General features: G+C 53.9%; 1 protein-coding gene across 1 annotated transcript in view; it reads right to left on the bottom strand.

The window, feature by feature from the left end:
- C2CD2 (C2 calcium dependent domain containing 2) overlaps positions 1-2,086 on the bottom strand; it is a 52,519-nt gene extending 50,433 nt beyond the window's left edge. The window contains exon 1 of the mRNA XM_080654620.1: positions 1,396-2,086. Coding sequence (XP_080510746.1) covers positions 1,396-1,668 — 273 coding nt within the window. The 5' untranslated portion in view covers positions 1,669-2,086. The remainder of the gene's footprint in view (positions 1-1,395) is intronic.
- Positions 2,087-16,651: the final 14,565 nt, after the last annotated feature.

Below are 16,651 nucleotides of genomic sequence, written 5' to 3'. Positions count from 1 at the left end.
GAACTCCTCCAGATCCTCCAGATCACGCACCCAGCACTCCCTGGAACGTTAAAGGGAGCAGGGACAAGGCTCACACCTGCTCACGCCACCAACCAAGGTGGACTCGCGCAGCCCCAGAACCTGGCCTGTGACACCAGCGCAATCAGGGGTCAGTGACAGCACCTGGTTTGCTCCCAGGTGTGAGGCCACATGGCTTTAGGGCTCCCACAAGAAATGGGGTGGTGTCCCTGACCAGGAGACGTGCAGCTCTGAACAGCAGGGGCACATTTTCTAGGCACCATGACAGCTGGCAGTCAACTGACCTTGAAGCCTTTTTTCAGCCAAAAGGTACAATCAGTGTTCAATAGTTCAGAACAGGGTCAGTCTTTCAAGCTGTTGGATGGATGGTCATTTATATGCAAAGCTTTCTTGTTGGTTAAACCCGTGGTGCAAAGACCAGGCCCGGCGGCTCTGGGACAGGCACACTGCATTCCCTATTCCCAAAGCCAAGGTCCCAGGCTTCTTCACTGAGCTGCACAGCAGGTGCAGGACCAGGAAAGCAAGGAGGACGGGCAAAGGCTGGGAGGCACCTCCCAATCCCACTAGGCCCCAATTCCTACTACAGGGATGCCCAGAAATAGGAGACGCCAGGAATCTGTCATGAAACTAAGATGTCTTAAAAGTAAATATAAGTCACCACGACCTTAACTATGGAAGAAACAAAACCACAGGAGCGTGCGGCAGTAGTTGGGTCACAAGCCCCTACGTTTTGTTTGGGGTAGGAGGTAGCTGCAGTCCAATCCCAGATCAGCGAAGCACAGGCTGTGTGACCTCGGGTGGGTTACTTAACCTCTCTGGCCTCAGCGCCTACCTGTAAAGTGTTGACAGACCCAGGAGTTGTGAGTATTCACATGACATGTGCACCTAAAGCCCCCAATACAATGTCTGGAAGTGGCTGGCTCTCAATGGTCACTAATTTTATCTGCCAGGGAATGCAAGCAAACCTCTTAGAAGTACATACTTGATGAAATCCACCTCTATAGATGGAAGCATATTTGGGTCACAGTTATTCATACATCAGGTACCAAAGCAGAAAAGTGTCCAGCTGGGAACCAGAATCAACCTGGGACTCCAGGAAGGGCTGATAAGAGCTAGAAGGGGAAAGGGCCCCTCTGACAAGCCTCTCCCACAGCCAGACACACCTCCTCTGTGGCGAATAAGGTCCAGTCACTTTGTCTTGACTCCCCATCAGGGATGGTCCGCACTCTAGGGTCTTTCTCCAAACTTTCAAGGGTCCCCTCCCACAGGAAAGGCGCACTTAGGGTCAGTCAAGGGCTGTGGGAGGCTCCAGAGGACGCACCCCGCCATCAGCCGCACCCGGCCCCGCGGCACCACCACGCCCTCCCAGAAACTCACCCCTTTGCGTCTGGCCTCCTGGTTCAGGGCGGCCACCCAGGCGGCCTGCCACTGGCTCCTCCAGCTGTTCAGCCTCAGAATCCAGGAGAGCAGCACGTCCGACTCCGGGCGCTGGTCCTCGCTGGGCTGCGCCGCCCGCCGCGGGGGCCGAGCTCGCGCTCTGGCCAGCGCCCACTGCGCCAGGTACAGGCCCACCGTGCCCAAGGCCACGACGAAGAGCGACACCAAGACCAGCCACTGGACTTCACCGAGCCACGAGTCCAGGCGGGACATGGTGATGGCGCATACCCGGCGCGCCTCGCCCAACTTCCCAGGGCAGCCCGGGCAGGACGCGGAGCCCGCGGCGGCGAGCTCAGGACATCAGCCCGCGCGTGGCCGGCCGGGGGGCGTGGAGGGCCGTAGCGGGCTGGATCTGGGCGGCGGGCGGAGCGGGCCCGCGGCCCGGGACGCGGAGCCGGGAGCAGGGAGCCTGGAGGCCGGGCGGGGCGAGCAGGAGGAAATGCCGGCCCGCGCGCGGCAGCCACCGCCGGGACTGCGCCCCCAACCCCGCGCACCTGGCAATAGGGACGCGGCGGCCGGCGTTCCCGACTCGGCGTCTGGGCAGCTCCGGGGCCGCGGCCCAGCGCGCTTCCTCCTGCGCGCGCCGCCCCCGGCGTCCCGCCCGCTGCCCAGCAGTGGCCGGAGAGGCTGCGGCCGGGGGCGGGGAAGGGGGCGGGGCCGAGCCCTAGGGGGCGGGGCCAGGGTCGCTGGCGCCCGGGCCGTCCTCGCCCCCTTAAAGGCCCCGCGCCCCCGGCCCCGGCCCGGGTGGACACCACTCCGGCCGCGATTCGGGACTCCCGCCCGGCCACGTGCGTGCAACACCAGCCCCTTCCCGCGACTTCCTGCGGACCGCGGCGGCGCGGTGGCCCAGGTGGGCGCGCCCGGCGCGTCTTTCTCCAGCGCTGACATGCTCCCGGCGTGGCGTCGCGACCGCGCGGGGTGCGGGACTTTCCAATTAGTCAGCGGGATTCCAGGGAGACTGTGGGGCCGGCTGTTTCGCCGTCCCTGTGCGCGCGCGCGCGTGTATGTGTGCGTGTGCATGAGTGTGCGCACGCCCATGCGCGCCTTCGCGTGTGAAAAGGTGATTTGTAGGATCACCATCTGCCCACCAGCAAGATGGTTTTAACACACTTGGAAAGTCCCTAGAAATCCATGACTCCGCACCCCAAAGTCAGGAGGGCCTGAAGACTCGCCATCTTCACGGGGATGTGTTGTTTGTTAAGCAGCGTGTACGCACGCATGTGTCTGGCAAACCTCTGTGCCTCTCACCTTGCAGCGAGCACGCATCATTAGGAAATAATGCAAAACACTAGCCTAAAATCCCCCAGGGCCTAAATAATATAATACTGATTCACTGGTATATTCTGTAGCTGTATGAAGGGGATTTGACCTTGAATTGGGTTGGCTAGACCTGAATGAACACAGCCTTTTGTTACCTAGCCAGGGTCTGCTGATGGGCCAGTCTGGTGGGTAGGCAAGTGGTGATTCTGGCTCTGCCACTGCAGCAGGGGGGTCCTCACTGGTTCCTCCTGGGCCCCTTCCTATCATGGCACTGAGTAGAGAGAGTGGAAGCCTTAGAACCCGTCTCAGGTGGAGTTTGCTAAGAAGGCTGGCTAGTTTGGCAGATCAGAGATTAGGATCTCAATCTGGTTCCTAGGCCAGTGGCATTTATTGTCACCTATTATGCAAAATCCCTGGAACAGGAGAGCAAAGAGAACCACAGGTATGATGATGAATCTGCCCTGGATACCAAGTATTAAAGAGGAGGAGTGAAGTGCCACCTAAGAAAGGGGGAGGTTGGCGTGTCTGTGTGTGTGTATGCAAAGGCCCTGAGGCCTGCATGTAGCTTCGCACCCCTGAGGCAGCGAGTGCAAGGGCATGTGTGATGGCTGGAGGCAGTCAGGGTGGGGTGGGGTGGGGGCTGCGACTAGAGCACCTGAGCTGTGGGTAGTAGATGGAGCCACTGAGAAGGAGAAGCAACACACCATCTGAAGCGCAGACTGAACAAAATTGCCTTTTGCAAACATCACTCTGAGCAGCAGGTAGAGGAGGCAGGGCTGGAAGGAAGTGGAGGGGAAGAGAGCTCAGCTAGAGGGTAACCCCAGGGTCCATGAGAAGGGTTTGGCCGGGCCCTCACAGGCGAGGGTATTCCTTGCTTAGAGGCTGGAAGCCAGGAAATGAGACTGCGTTTGAAATTGTGGACAGAGAGCAGTGGAGGGCAAAAGAAGTTTACATCTGAGAGCCCCGGTCTTCTCTGAGAAGGAAGGAATTGGGAGGCAGCTGGACCGAGAGCCCTTGTGGGGGAACAGAACAGGAAGCTGGCAGGGAGCTGAAATCATCGGATTGCCCAGGTGAGCTGGGTGGGGGAGATCCAGCTGTTACCAGGCGGGTCTGATATTAGAAAGTGGAACTAAAATGATCCTGCAAGCTTTCTACAAGTCACCTGGCCATTAAACACTAGCTGTCTCTTCAGCTCCCAGGTCCTTAAGGGTTAGGGGAATGGCTCTCCTTTTCTTAATAAATCTCTTCTTTTTTTAAAAAAAAGTATTTTTATTGATTTCAGAGAGAGAGGGAGAGAGAGGTAGAAACATCAATGATGAGAGAGAATCAATGATCAGATGCCTCCCTTATGCCTCCTACTGGGGGTTGAGCCCACAACCCAGGCATGTGCCCTGACCAGGAATTGACCCGTGACCTCCTGGTTCATAGGTGGATGCTCAACCATGGAGCCACACTGGCCGGGCTGGGAATCTCTTCTTATTTGAAGCAAGCCTCTAATTATTTTCTGATCAGCAGCCAGACCTATGCCGTTGAATAATTCAAGTCCCGCGGGCCCCCTTTCCAAAATCCAGGGATGCTAGATACCCCGGACGCTCCGTCTCCCTATTGCAGCATGAGTCCACGTGCACACGTGCGCACTGGCTGTTAGCCATGTTGGCAGGTACGAGAGGGCCCGCCCTGTGTGACTGGTGGAACCAGTCTCCTTCCTCGCCCATGTCTCTGAGGCACGCTAACCCCTGGCTCACTTAGAGGCTTGTAACAAACTCTAAGCTAACAAACACCTCCGGTTTGGAATGTTTACAAAGGAATGTACACATTTAGGTATCGAATTACTTCTGCGTAGAACCAAGCAGAGGGAGAATAAGGGATGACCTGGGCTTACAGGAAAAATGCAGCAAAATATGCAATAGGAATACATGTATGAAAAACACCCCAGGCGGCCCCCACTTCTGCTCCCAGTCCCGTTCACCCAGTGCGTGGAGGGCCCTGGTTGGCTCAGCTCTCTGTAGTGCAGCATTTTCCCCACACATGACATTCCATGTTCCTCGCCCGCTGCCCTCCCCTCCACTCGGCACCCTCCCACCCAAGGAGCTCAGCAGCGACGCTGGTTCTCGCCCACCACTCCTTCCAAAGAGTCGGCCCTCCATGCTCTGCTCTGCAGAGGTTGTGCGCTGATTTTGACACCCCAGAAGAATCCTCCGATGTGCTCCCACTGAGTGTCTGTGAGCAGGTGGGGAGTGCTGGGGGGGTCTGGGCGCTGGCCATTGCCCCCTATCCCGGCTCTTAGGCCGGGGTGGTGGTGATGGAACCAGCTCGCCGGGGCCCAAGGAACTCATCTTCACATCAACTTACAGGACCCACCAGAAGCAGCCGCCTTCCTGGAATATTCCAGAAGGCATCACTCTGAACCTTAGACCAGGTGGGTTCCAGGGGCACAGGGAGGAAACAGCAGAAACTCTATATCCAAATTCCTCTTCAGCATATTCCCCGGTGACTGGCTGTGCGATGGGAGCACAGGCCACAGGAGTAAACGCTCCATTGTTCTAATTTTCATTTTCAAATGTTTCTAAAATGCTCTTCGAGTGGACAAGTATTGCTTGCAGGGTGCTTCGCCCAGTCACCCATCTTTCATGCCTCATTGATGCATCCAGGATGGAAGGATTTGAATGTCTTCCCTACCCCGGCCCAGGAGATGCTGTGATGATGTTGCATTTTTAAAAATTTATAAATATGTCCAGTGTTATCGATGCTTCGTATCTAGAATCAAAGTGATACTTATTCATTTCTAAATTAGTCATTACCATTGAATCAGATATTCTTATGAGTTTATAAAAATACTTAGCAACAATTGGGATGTATGCATAAATACTTGCTCAAAATTTTGTTACATTTACAATGAAATTGGTGGTTGCCAGAGGGAAGGGGGTGGGGGGGAAGGGGTCCTAATACATGGTGACGGGAGGTTTGACTTTGGGTGGTGGACACACGGTGAAATATACAGATCTTGTAAACATAGAAACCCACACCTGAATCCCATATGTTCATGTTGACCAATGTCACCACAATAAATTTAATTAAAAAAATTCTGATGAATTATTGTAAATTTGTGGAAGAGGCAAGGAGGGGTCCAGGGTGTTTGTCGTTCGTCTCTAACTTGGCAGAGGAGCTTCTTTGCTCTGTAGCAGTTTGCATGACGAGGGTGACGATGAGGGTGGTGGTGGTGGTGATAGCTTGAACCACCACGTTACGCCCGATGCCCTGACGGACCTGAGCCCTGGGCCCCGGCAGGGCTTCGATGGATGACCTGGGATGGACAGACGACCTGTACGTACAAATGGCCTGCTTCCTCCCGTGGCCCCCGAGGGAAGGCATTCCGAGAATTCCCTGTTAGCAGAATGCTTTTAAGATTTGGCTCCGTGCCCTCAGCTGTGGGTCCGTGTGGACATTTGACCCAATCTCCTTGGCTACAATCGCACGGGCTTAGTCATTTCCACAGTCCGGAGGCTCGGGTGTGCTTGGGGTCAGTTTCCTGTCATGCCCTCGGGTGGACTGGGGGAGCCCGAAACCCAGCGAAGAAAGGTCACCGGTGGTCAGAGCCGGGCCCTGAGCCAGAAGGCTCCATGGGGGCCTGGAATGGCCCTGCTGCTCATTTGCGTGACTTGTTGAGACTTTGCTCAGGGTGCCTTCCTCGGAGAAAAGCAACCATCTGCATAATGCAGACTCCCAAGCACAGCGTCAGAAGGGCCGGGAGCCAGATCCTGAGCCTGCGGCTGGGCCACAAGCCAGCTGACCCTGGCAGGAGGGACTGGGATAGAGACGGAAGTCACCATCCAGCAAGCTCCTTTTCCCAGCAGCATCACTGCACGTCCCTGTGGTGGGGGTCCCCACAGGTGCACCCCGAGAGGTGGGCCGTCAGCAGGCGGGCACAGAGGCCGTGGCTGTGTGTAACAGACACAGAGTTGGACTTGATGGGCTCACTCAGTTTTCATGGCTACACACGGAGGATGCCATTATCTGTTTTAAAGGTAAGGAAGCTGAGTTCAGAGCGTCTGAGTCACTTGTCCAAGGCTACACAGTGGGAAAGTGGCAGGCAGAGTCTGACCCCAGGGGAGCTTTGACCCGGATCGAGTTTTATAAAGCAAACAAATTCTGCTCAAAAGACAAACATGTTACAAGGTGGAAATGAAGGGGTCGCCTTTCTCCTGTCCTTGAGCAGAGATCCGTCCAAGAAGATGAATTGCCTTTTGTGTTCTCCAGTCCAGGAGACACAAAGTCGTTCGAAGCAGAAGGGAAGGAAGTTCGCTAGGGTTCATTCCAGGGACTTGTGTGGAACTTTTGCTGAGTCCCAAGCCTTTTCTGAGTAAGACAGAGATGTGTCCCACCCCAGTGCCTGCCCTGGAGATGGCCGGGCGATCAGATGACCACCCTGCCTGTGCCCCAAGGAGGACTCTCCAGGGTAATCCCACCCTAGGAGTAAACAACCACCGGCATGCCTCAGTGGATGAGTGTCCACCTATGAATCAGGAGGTCATGGTTCGATTCCTGGTCAGGACACATGCCTGGGTTGTGGGCTCAATCCTCAGTGTGGGGCGTGCAAGAGGCAGCCGATCAATAGTTCTCTCTCATCATTGATGTTTCTCTCTCTCTCTCTCTCTCTCTCAATCCCTTCCTCTCTGAAATCAATAAAAATATATATATTTAAAATAGAGTGAACAGCCAACAGGTGCCCTCCCATCTCACTGTGAGGAGGCTGAGTCATGCCGTGCTGCAGGGAGGCGGCGGGCAGGGTCAGAGGCAGGGCTGCCAGCCTGCTGCAGGCCGGCAAGTCTGCCAAGAGCCTGCCCTGGGCCACCCAATGGTGTGGCCCCTGCAACTCAGTGCCCACGCCAGGCAGGAGAAGGAATGTGACCCAGATGGCAGCCTCCCTCCCTGCCAGGTAAGCTCAGTGAGGCCTCCCAAATGATTGCCCAAGAGCGAGGTGGTTTGGCAATTGTGCCTGCACCCAAGGCTGGGCCCGGCCTGATGAATGAAGAGACTTAGCCCCTTATTTTCTATATACGGAAGAAGTACCTTCAAGGAGGCAGTCACCTACATTGTATGGTTTCCCTGACATAAAGAATGCTGTCCCTGCCCTTGTCTACTGATCCCCGAGCCCCCACTGTTGGAATCAGATGTGGCTGCCATGTAGATGCTGAGGTTGTGGGGATACCTGTGGTGGGGAGCGGGGCTGGCGGGAGAGCATGCTGAGGAGAGAGATGAAGGCATGGAAGACAGGTTGCCCACCCCCAGCCCTCAGCCTTGTTGGGACTTTGCTGTGACTGCATTAGAAACTCCAATCGAGGGTGGCTGCTGTGGGACCTTCTTGCTGGGGATGGACCCCTGGGCCACACGGAGGGGCACTGCTCGGGCTTCTCAGATCCTGCAGGAGGCGCCTGTTCGGTGCCATGGGTTTGGCCTGTGCTGACGTCAGAACAACGCAGGCTTGGTGGATGGCTCAGCCAAGCCCTGTGAGCAGAAGGGAAGGTCAGAGCTCAGCCCCCAGTGTGGGGCCCCCGCCAGGCACATTCCGCGCGAGTAACGTTTTGGCCTAAAATTGTCCTTGGTGTTATATGTCGTGTTTTTTTTTTTTTTTTTTTTTTTTAAAAAAGCCTTGCTGGGCACAAGGATAGAATCAACTAAATATCTGCAGGGATATTTAGCCTCCTGAAGAGCTAAAGGAAACCACTATGAAAGGGCTCTAAAAATAGCCCAGCGGCAGCCACCTTCCTGCAAATAATTAATGCGCTCATTACAAAGGATTATTATCTACTGCCGTGGCTCGCCAAACCGTCCGGTGAGACACAGTGAACAATTCTGCTGGTTCGGAAAATACCGAAGCCTGCAAACAACTGATCTAGCGATTAAGAGAGAAAAACACGGATGCCTTCTGCTTGCCTAGCACTCTGCGAGAATCTCTGTAATAGGACACCCACCGGGGACACCTGAGCCCCGGCTTCCCTGCCTGCCACGTCCTTCCGCAAGCCGTCCCTGTGGGATTCAAGTGAGTTGACACACGCATTCACTGCAGTTTCAATTCTCACCGATGCTGATGGAACCGCCCCCGCCCCCTTTCCCAACCTGGCCACTCAGGGTGGGAGGTGTGACTGTCCTGTCACACGTGAGGTCACCAGCATTGTCTGGATGCATCATTTCCTGGCAGAGTCACCTTTGGAAGCTCTGCCAGCTCCCCCTCAGAGAGCCCTGCTGAGCCTGAGCCCAGGGAGGAGGAGCCAGCAGGGCAGGGGACCCCACCTGGGACCCCAGTTCCTTCCCCATCCAGTCCGCTCTGGTTCTCCATGAGTTAAGGAGCCACGGGAATGAAGCCAGGAGCTCTCAGGAGGGCAGCAGCCCCGCCCTCACCCTCCCCGCTCTTCCCCAGGTGACAGGAAGGAGGCCACTGATGGGCCTCAGGAGGAGACAAAGGTCCCTCTTCGTCCCCGCCCTCGCTGTTTGTGTGAGCACGTGATGATCCTGCCTCACGTGTGTTCACAATGCCCAGCTCCTTCCTGTATCAGGGGTCCTCAAACTTTTTAAACAGGGGGCCAGTTCACTGTCCCTCAGACCGTTGGAGGGCCGGACTATAGTTTAACAAAAAAACTATGAACAAATTCCTATGCGCACTGCGGGCCCGGGACGCGTCGGCTGCTAAGCAGGACAGGCAGCGGCACCCGGCGGGCCGGATAAATGTCCTCGGCGGGCCGCATGTGGCCCGCAGGCCGTAGTTTGAGGACGCCTGCGTGTAGATTGTGTTCACTCCATGCTTCTCTGCCCAGCAAGAGGGAAACAAGGTGCCCTGGGAACGCCCTGTCCCCTCACGTCTAGGAAAGCAAGGGCAACACCAGCAGCTTCTCCAATCCACAGCCAAGCTTCCCGGGCCAGAGGGGCCCTCAGGGCCCGCCCCACAGGAACAGGCCAGGGAAGGCCAGGCGATCCCCGTATGTGCCCGCCCCCCTTGCTCTGGGGCAGGAGCAGCCGGGCAGCGGGTGGCCTTGGTCACCAAAGAGCAGCATTTAAAGCCCCGGGTTGCCGATGGTGGGGAACAGTCGGAAATGAGATCCCACAGTGGACAGAGCCTTCCAAGGGAAACCAGAAAGAGAACGTGCCAGGAGTAAAGGGTGATGTCGGGGAAGCTGGTCTGCTTTTCTTCTAACTGCATGATCTCAGGAATGCATGCCAACACGCCTATAAGAGGGGGTGTTAGGCTGGGGACACGGGGCATCCGCAAAGCCCCCCTGCCAGACAATGTCATTCATCTTTGCATCCCTTCCGGCTGTCACCCCAGGCTGGCCTTCCTGGACACAGCCATGACGTTGTTTCTCACGTACTTTTGAAGGTGTTTCTTTTTATTTATTTATTTTTAAAATATAGTTTTCTGATTTTTTTACAGAAAGGAAGGGAGAAGGATAGTTAGAAACATCGATAAGAGAGAAACATCAATCAGCTGCCTCCTGCACACCTCCTACTGGGGATGTGCCCGAAACCAAGGTACATGCCCTTGACAGGAATCGAACCTGGGACCCTTCAGTCTGCAGGCTAACACTCTATCCACTGAGCCAAACCGGTTAGGGCTTGAAGGTGTTTCTTGATGTCTGACCCAGAGAAGAGTCGATGGGATTTCAGAATCTCGTTAATGCACCCAAACTTCCTACCCCGGATATATTAACCCATTCTAACTTACTAACACGGGTATATTAATCCATCCTAACTTCCTACCCCGGATATATCCTAATTTACTAACCCGGGTATATTAATCCATCCTAACTTCCTACCCCGGATATATTAACCCATTCTAACTTACTAACACGGGTATATTAACCCACCCTAACTTCCTAACCCAGTATATTAATCCATCCTAATTTACTAACCCGGGTATATTAATCCATCCTAACTTCCTACCCCGGATATATCCTAATTTACTAACCCGGGTATATTAATCCACCCTAACTTCCTACCCCGGATATATTAACCCATTCTAACTTACTAACACGGGTATATTAATCCATCCTAACTTCCTACCCCGGATATATCCTAATTTACTAACCCGGGTATATTAATCCACCCTAACTTCCTAACCCGGATATATTAACCCATCCTAACTTCCTAACCTAGTATATTAACCCACCCTAACTTGCTAACCCGGCATATTAACCCATCCTAACTTCCTAGCCTAGTATATTAACCCACCCTAACTTGCTAACCCGGCTTATTAACCCACGCTAATTTACTAACCCCGGTATATTAACCCACCCTAACTTCCTAACCCGGCATATTAACCCACCCTAACTTCCTAACCTGGCATATTAACCCACCCTAATTTACTAACCCGGGTATATTAACTCACCCTAACTTGCTACCCCATGCATAATGTAGATCTGGCACAGCCTTTCTTTCTCGGGCGCCCACTAAGTTTTTCTTTTTAATTGTGGCCTTGCCCATGGTCGATTCAGTATTCTTCCAGCTTTGATTTGGTGTGCAAATTTGATCAGTATCAATATGACGTCAAAGTCTTCACTCAAGAAATGGGGGTGAGCATTGGTTGCGGCCTGGGAGAGGTGGTACGGGACAGTCGCCAACCGTGGCCTGGACCCTCAGCCTCCCTTCCTGAGGCTGGATCTCCAAACCACAGAGTCCTATTACCATGAATATGTCTTGGGTTATCGTTCTGACAATCAGATCCACAACGAAAATGAAGCTACTTATTTGCATTCATTTGTCTGTTCTGTTGTTTCTTCGTTCGTTCAGCATCCCTTGGGCTCCCAGCCTGTGCTGTGCCAGGTGCTGCCGTCCCAGTCCTGAGCCACACCTGACGAGTTGCATGCAGTCCCCACTTCCAATCCTCCTGACCCACCTGCCTCAGCTCCGCTCTGGCACCCAGCTGTGCCCAGGGGGAGCCTGGCAGCACTTTGCCTCAGTGGCACCAGGTGTCTCTGCCCTGGGTGTCTTTGTCGCCTCCGCATGGGACTGTCACACATTCTGGAATACAGGTAAACCTTGAAATGACGGGCATTCATATGCTCTTGGACAAGTCTTGAGCAGTGGTGACATGAGATGAAGGGCAAACACTGCCTTCTCAGTGTTCCCCTCTCAGGCCCCCCCACCTGTCTGTAGAGGTTTGGGCAGCCCCCACCTGTTCCCTGAAATCGCTTCCAAAAATAAACCACCGGGGAGCAAACTGTTGTTCCTTGGGGAACCGGCTAAGGCCTCCCTGAGGGGCTCACAGCCTAGTGGGACAGACAAGGTTACCCCAAACGATTAGATACCAAACAATATGCTAACAGGGGTATTTCACAAAGTGTGGGGGGAACAGAGGAAGGAGAGCCCCAGCTCTGTTAAGGGGCAGTTGACCTGGGCCTTGAGTGTTAAGCAGAAACAAACAAACAAGGTTGAAGAGGAAGTGGGGGTGGGAGGTTCATTTCCAAACTCATCTCAGGCCAACCAAACCTGGTACCATCTATCCAGATCCAGCCAGAACCACTGGCACAGCGGGGTGTGCTTCCTGGCCTTTGAACCTGAGGTCTAGTGGGGATGGGGTGGAGGTGGGGGGTGGAGGTAGGGGGTGGGGTGGGACACTGGAGCTTAGGGCTCTGCTGTGAGACTCCCACCCCCACTAGACCTCAGGTTCAAAGGCCAGGAAGCACACCCCGCTGTGCCAGTGGTTCTGGCTGGATCTGGATAGATGGTACCAGGTTTGGTTGGCCTGAGATGAGTTTGGAAATGAAGGCAGTGCCTGGTCAGAAGTGGGCTTATAGAGAGTGAGGTTTGTCCCAAGGAGAACTGCCCGAGGGTTGGGGCACAGAGGTGGCATCATCAAGTTTGTGTGTTGCTCAGAGCCTGCTAGTCAGGGTGGGCCGGGACAGGCGGCTTCAGGGCCATGTGGGAGCTTGTTAGAAATGCGGACTCCCAGGCCTCACCCTAGAGCTGAGGAGTCAAAACCTGCATTTAAATTAGAGCCGGGGCATTTCAGTGCACGTTGCAATTTGAGAAGGCTGTCCCTAGGACACTTAGCAGTGGGGATGGAGGTGGGTGGAGTGGGGTAGAGGTGGGTAGGATGGAGGTAGGAGATGGGGTGGAGGTAGGGGGTGGGGTGGGACACTGGAGCTCAGGGCTCTGCTGTGAGACTTGAGGAGGCAGAGGGCTCGGTGGCATCTTAAGGAATCTGGCAGGGTGAGACCGGAGGAACACAGACAGGTCTCATAAATGGTGGGGTGACATACCTCATGGAAATGTAGGGTGAGAGCAGCGTGGAGGGGTGACGGTGAGTTTTGATGGGACAAGCCACATTTAAGGTGCTGGCGAAGGGTCTGAAACTTGAAAACCAGAGGTGTCACTGGGAGCTGATCTGAGTAAACTGCTGGCATGGGGTCTTCACTATTTTCTAATCTTTGCAAACTGGATGCTGAATGATCCCATCTAAATTGTGGTCAGGGCCCTAACTAGTTTGGCTCAGTGGATAGAGCGTCGGCCTGCAGACTGAAGGGTCCCAGGTTCGATTCCGGCCAAGGGCATGTACCTTGGTTGCGGGCACATCCCCAGCAGGGGGTTTGCAGGAGGCAGCTGATTGATGTTTCTAACGCTCTATCCCTCTCCCTTCCTCTCTGTAAAAAATCAATAAAATATATTTAAAAAAAAATTGTGGTCAGGGATCAATGTCCGTATTATCAGACTAAAATTTTCCATGTGAAAAAGCAGGGAATTTACACTTTCTCCTTTCATTGGCACCTTATATCAAGATCTCAGGGTGTGGCCCCCAAATAGCACCCCTCTTCATCACTGGGGTGCTAAGTTGGGAGTGAAGTATGAGTGCACAAGAGTGCAGACTGGCACCATCAGTACCAGTGAACTAAGCTGCCTCAGCCTGAGACCTCTTAGCTGAGTTGGTTTGTTAGCTGAGCCCCCAGATCAGGTAGATCCAGGCACCCAAACCCAGGCAGCGCCTTCCTAGTTACACACCTGTTCCTCGGAATCTGCCAATCACAGAGCCACACCCCCTTCCCAGGGGCAGCTTGGGAAAGATAAGGGGTCACCGGAGGCCACGAGCCACGTTAATGGGTGCTCCATCTCAGGAGGGAGACCTGGCTTGGGACAGTGATTCTGTTGTCACACCTGCAGGCTCTGGGGCATCTTTATGTGACTCCCCTGGGCCTGAAGACCTGGCCTGAGTGCAGTCCAAAGGGCTCTTGTTTGGCTATAGCACCCCATCCTGACCTGCTTAGTGAGGTGGAGCCCCAGAGCAGCAAGATGGGCGCTCTCCCTGGGTCCCCCAGCTCTTGGGCTTCATTCAGGGACATGCTGGAAGGTCCCGGTCTGTCTCCAGCTGGCCCTGTGTTCTCTGGAGCTCTGTGGAACCTTCCTGGAGATGAGGGGGTGTCTCTGGGGTCCTGGTTTCCACTTCTTCATCCCCAACTGCGTCTCTCAGGCAAGTCTATACACCTCCCACAGAACTCCCATCATGGAATTAAAAAATATACATATTTTATATGTATATAATATGTTATATATGTATATTATATAAATATATGTATCTATACTAATAAAAGGGTAATATGCTAATTAGGACGTCCTTCTGGACAAAGCCACAGTGATGGGGCTGAGGCAGAGGTGGCTGGGGTGATCAGGCCGGCAGGGGAGGGCGGTTAGGGGTGATCAGGCTGGCAGGTAGGTGAGCAGTTAGGAGCCAGTAGTCCCAGATTGTGAGAGAAATGTCTGATTGCTGGTTTAGGCCCAATCCCTGCAGACATCCCTCAAGGGGTCCTGGATTGGAGAGGGTGCAGGCCGGGCTGAGGGACCGCCCCCCCCCCCCCCCCCCCCCCCGCTCCAATGCATGAATTTCATACACCGGGCCTCTGGTGATTTCAGAGAGAGGAAGGGAGAGGGAGAGAGCGATAGAAACATCAATGATGAGAATCAGCTGCTTCCCACACCTCCCCCTCACTGGGGATCGAGCCTGCAACCCAGGCATGTGTCCCTGGGAATGGAATTGTGACCTCCTGGTTCATGGGTTGACACTCAACCACTGACTAACACTGGCCTGGCTCCTCCTATCTTTCTTTAAAATTAATATTTATTTATTTATTTTTAAATATATCTTTATTGATTTCAGAGAGGAAGGGAGAGGGAAAGAGAGAGAGAAACATCAATGATGAGAGAGAATCATTGATTGGCTGTCTCCTGCACGTCCCCTAATGGAGATCAAGCCCACAACCCAGGCATGTGCCCTTGACTGGAATTGAACCTGGGGCCCTTCAGTCCACAGGCTTATGCTCTATCCACTGAGCCAAACCGGCCAGGGCTAAAATTAATTTTTAAACAGCCTCATTGCTCCTGTGTGGGGCAGCAATGGGCCTTGGCTGGGAGCTTGTTCTCAGAACAAGAACGCAGAGTCCTGAGCCCTCCTAGCCCTGGGAAGGCAGAACCTGCATTTTCCCCGGATGCCCCTGTGACGTGCATTCTGGAGCTAGGCTGCACGCTAGATCTGTAGAGACATCTGAAGATACAGCAAACTCCCTCATGCCTGGAGCTCACTCGAGGGCTTCAGATTGGTCTGCAATGGGCCTGGAATTGCTCACTTCCTGTTTACTTTGGATGTTTATTGAAGTTTAACAGGCATAAAGGAAAGTGCACAAATCACGTGTTCAGCTCCCTGAGTTTTCCCCAATGGGCCGCACCCCTGTAACCCAGATGAGGAATCAGAGCGTGACCAGCACCCAGGAGCCCGCAGACTCCCTCCTGTCACTACCCTCACCCTCCAAAGGTAACCAGATGCTGACTTCTCACAGTCCCAGTTCTGCCTGCTTTGTTCTTGCTGTAAGCCAGGTCAGACGGTCTGTTCTCTCCATGTGTGGTTCCTGTACTGTGGTGTGTGCTGTGGTTGATCCATCCCCTGCTGTGTAGAAGTCCCAGATGTGGATGCACCACGATTCTTCTACTGCCCACGGGCATTGGGTTGCTTCTAGTTTGGGATGATCGTGAATGTGGCACCTGGGTCTCTTAACGGTTCCTGTGGGGATTTTAATGTCCAGCCAGGTTCAAGAGCCACTGGCCTACACAAAGCTGCCATACCTGTTGGGAAGGAGCGTGCACCTTTGCGATGGCACAGCCAGTAGGCACCTTCTGCCTAGCATGCTTCAAAATCTCATACTCCCAGGAGGGCAATGTTCAGCATAAAAAATGTTGTCTGTACATCAGCTTGGGCACTGTGAGCCACTCTTACCAGGGAAAAGAGAGAACCCTCCCAAGACCAGGTTTCCAGACACCAGCCAAGGGCCAACCTTGTAAACTTTCTAAAGCAGCCTGGTTATAGGGACACTCTCCTGCACACTCTGCCCCACCTGCAGAGTCCCAGCGCCAAGTGAAAGCCACGCTCAGTTCCCTAACCGTGTCACTGACCCAAGGCTCAGGGTTCCTAGACAGTGAGGCCAGGAGCCTCTGCCATCAGGCAACCAGCTCCTGAGTTTTGTTAGCTTCTGAGGGGCAGGCTGGGAAGGGGGCTCAGGAAACCCCCCTACTTCCTATGGATCTGGTAATTCACCAGAAAATGTGTCTTTATTAAAAATCCAAGTGCTCCAACCGGCCGGTGTGGCTAAGTGGTTGAGCGTTGACCTATGCACTAAGAGGCCACGGTTCTATTCCCAGTCAGGGCACATGCCTGGGTTGCAGGCCTGATCCCGTGTGGGGCATACAGGAGGCAGCTGATTGATGATTCTCTCTCATCATGGATGATTCTATCTCTTTCTCCCTCTCCCTTCCTCTCTCTCTAAGAATCAATAAAAACATATTTTTGTAAAAAGGATTCCAAGTGCTCCCAAAGTAGGAAATCTCCTTGGAGCAACTAATTCATCACATGTCAGAAGTGAAAGTACTTTCTTTTTATTTTAAAGGAATTAAAAAAAATCCCAAT

This window comes from Plecotus auritus (genome assembly GCF_963455305.1).
Source record: "Plecotus auritus genome assembly, chromosome: 2".
Classification (NCBI taxonomy): Eukaryota; Metazoa; Chordata; class Mammalia; order Chiroptera; family Vespertilionidae; genus Plecotus; species Plecotus auritus.
Note: the sequence above shows the minus strand (reverse complement) of the source record. Positions and strands in the feature narration are given on the sequence as shown.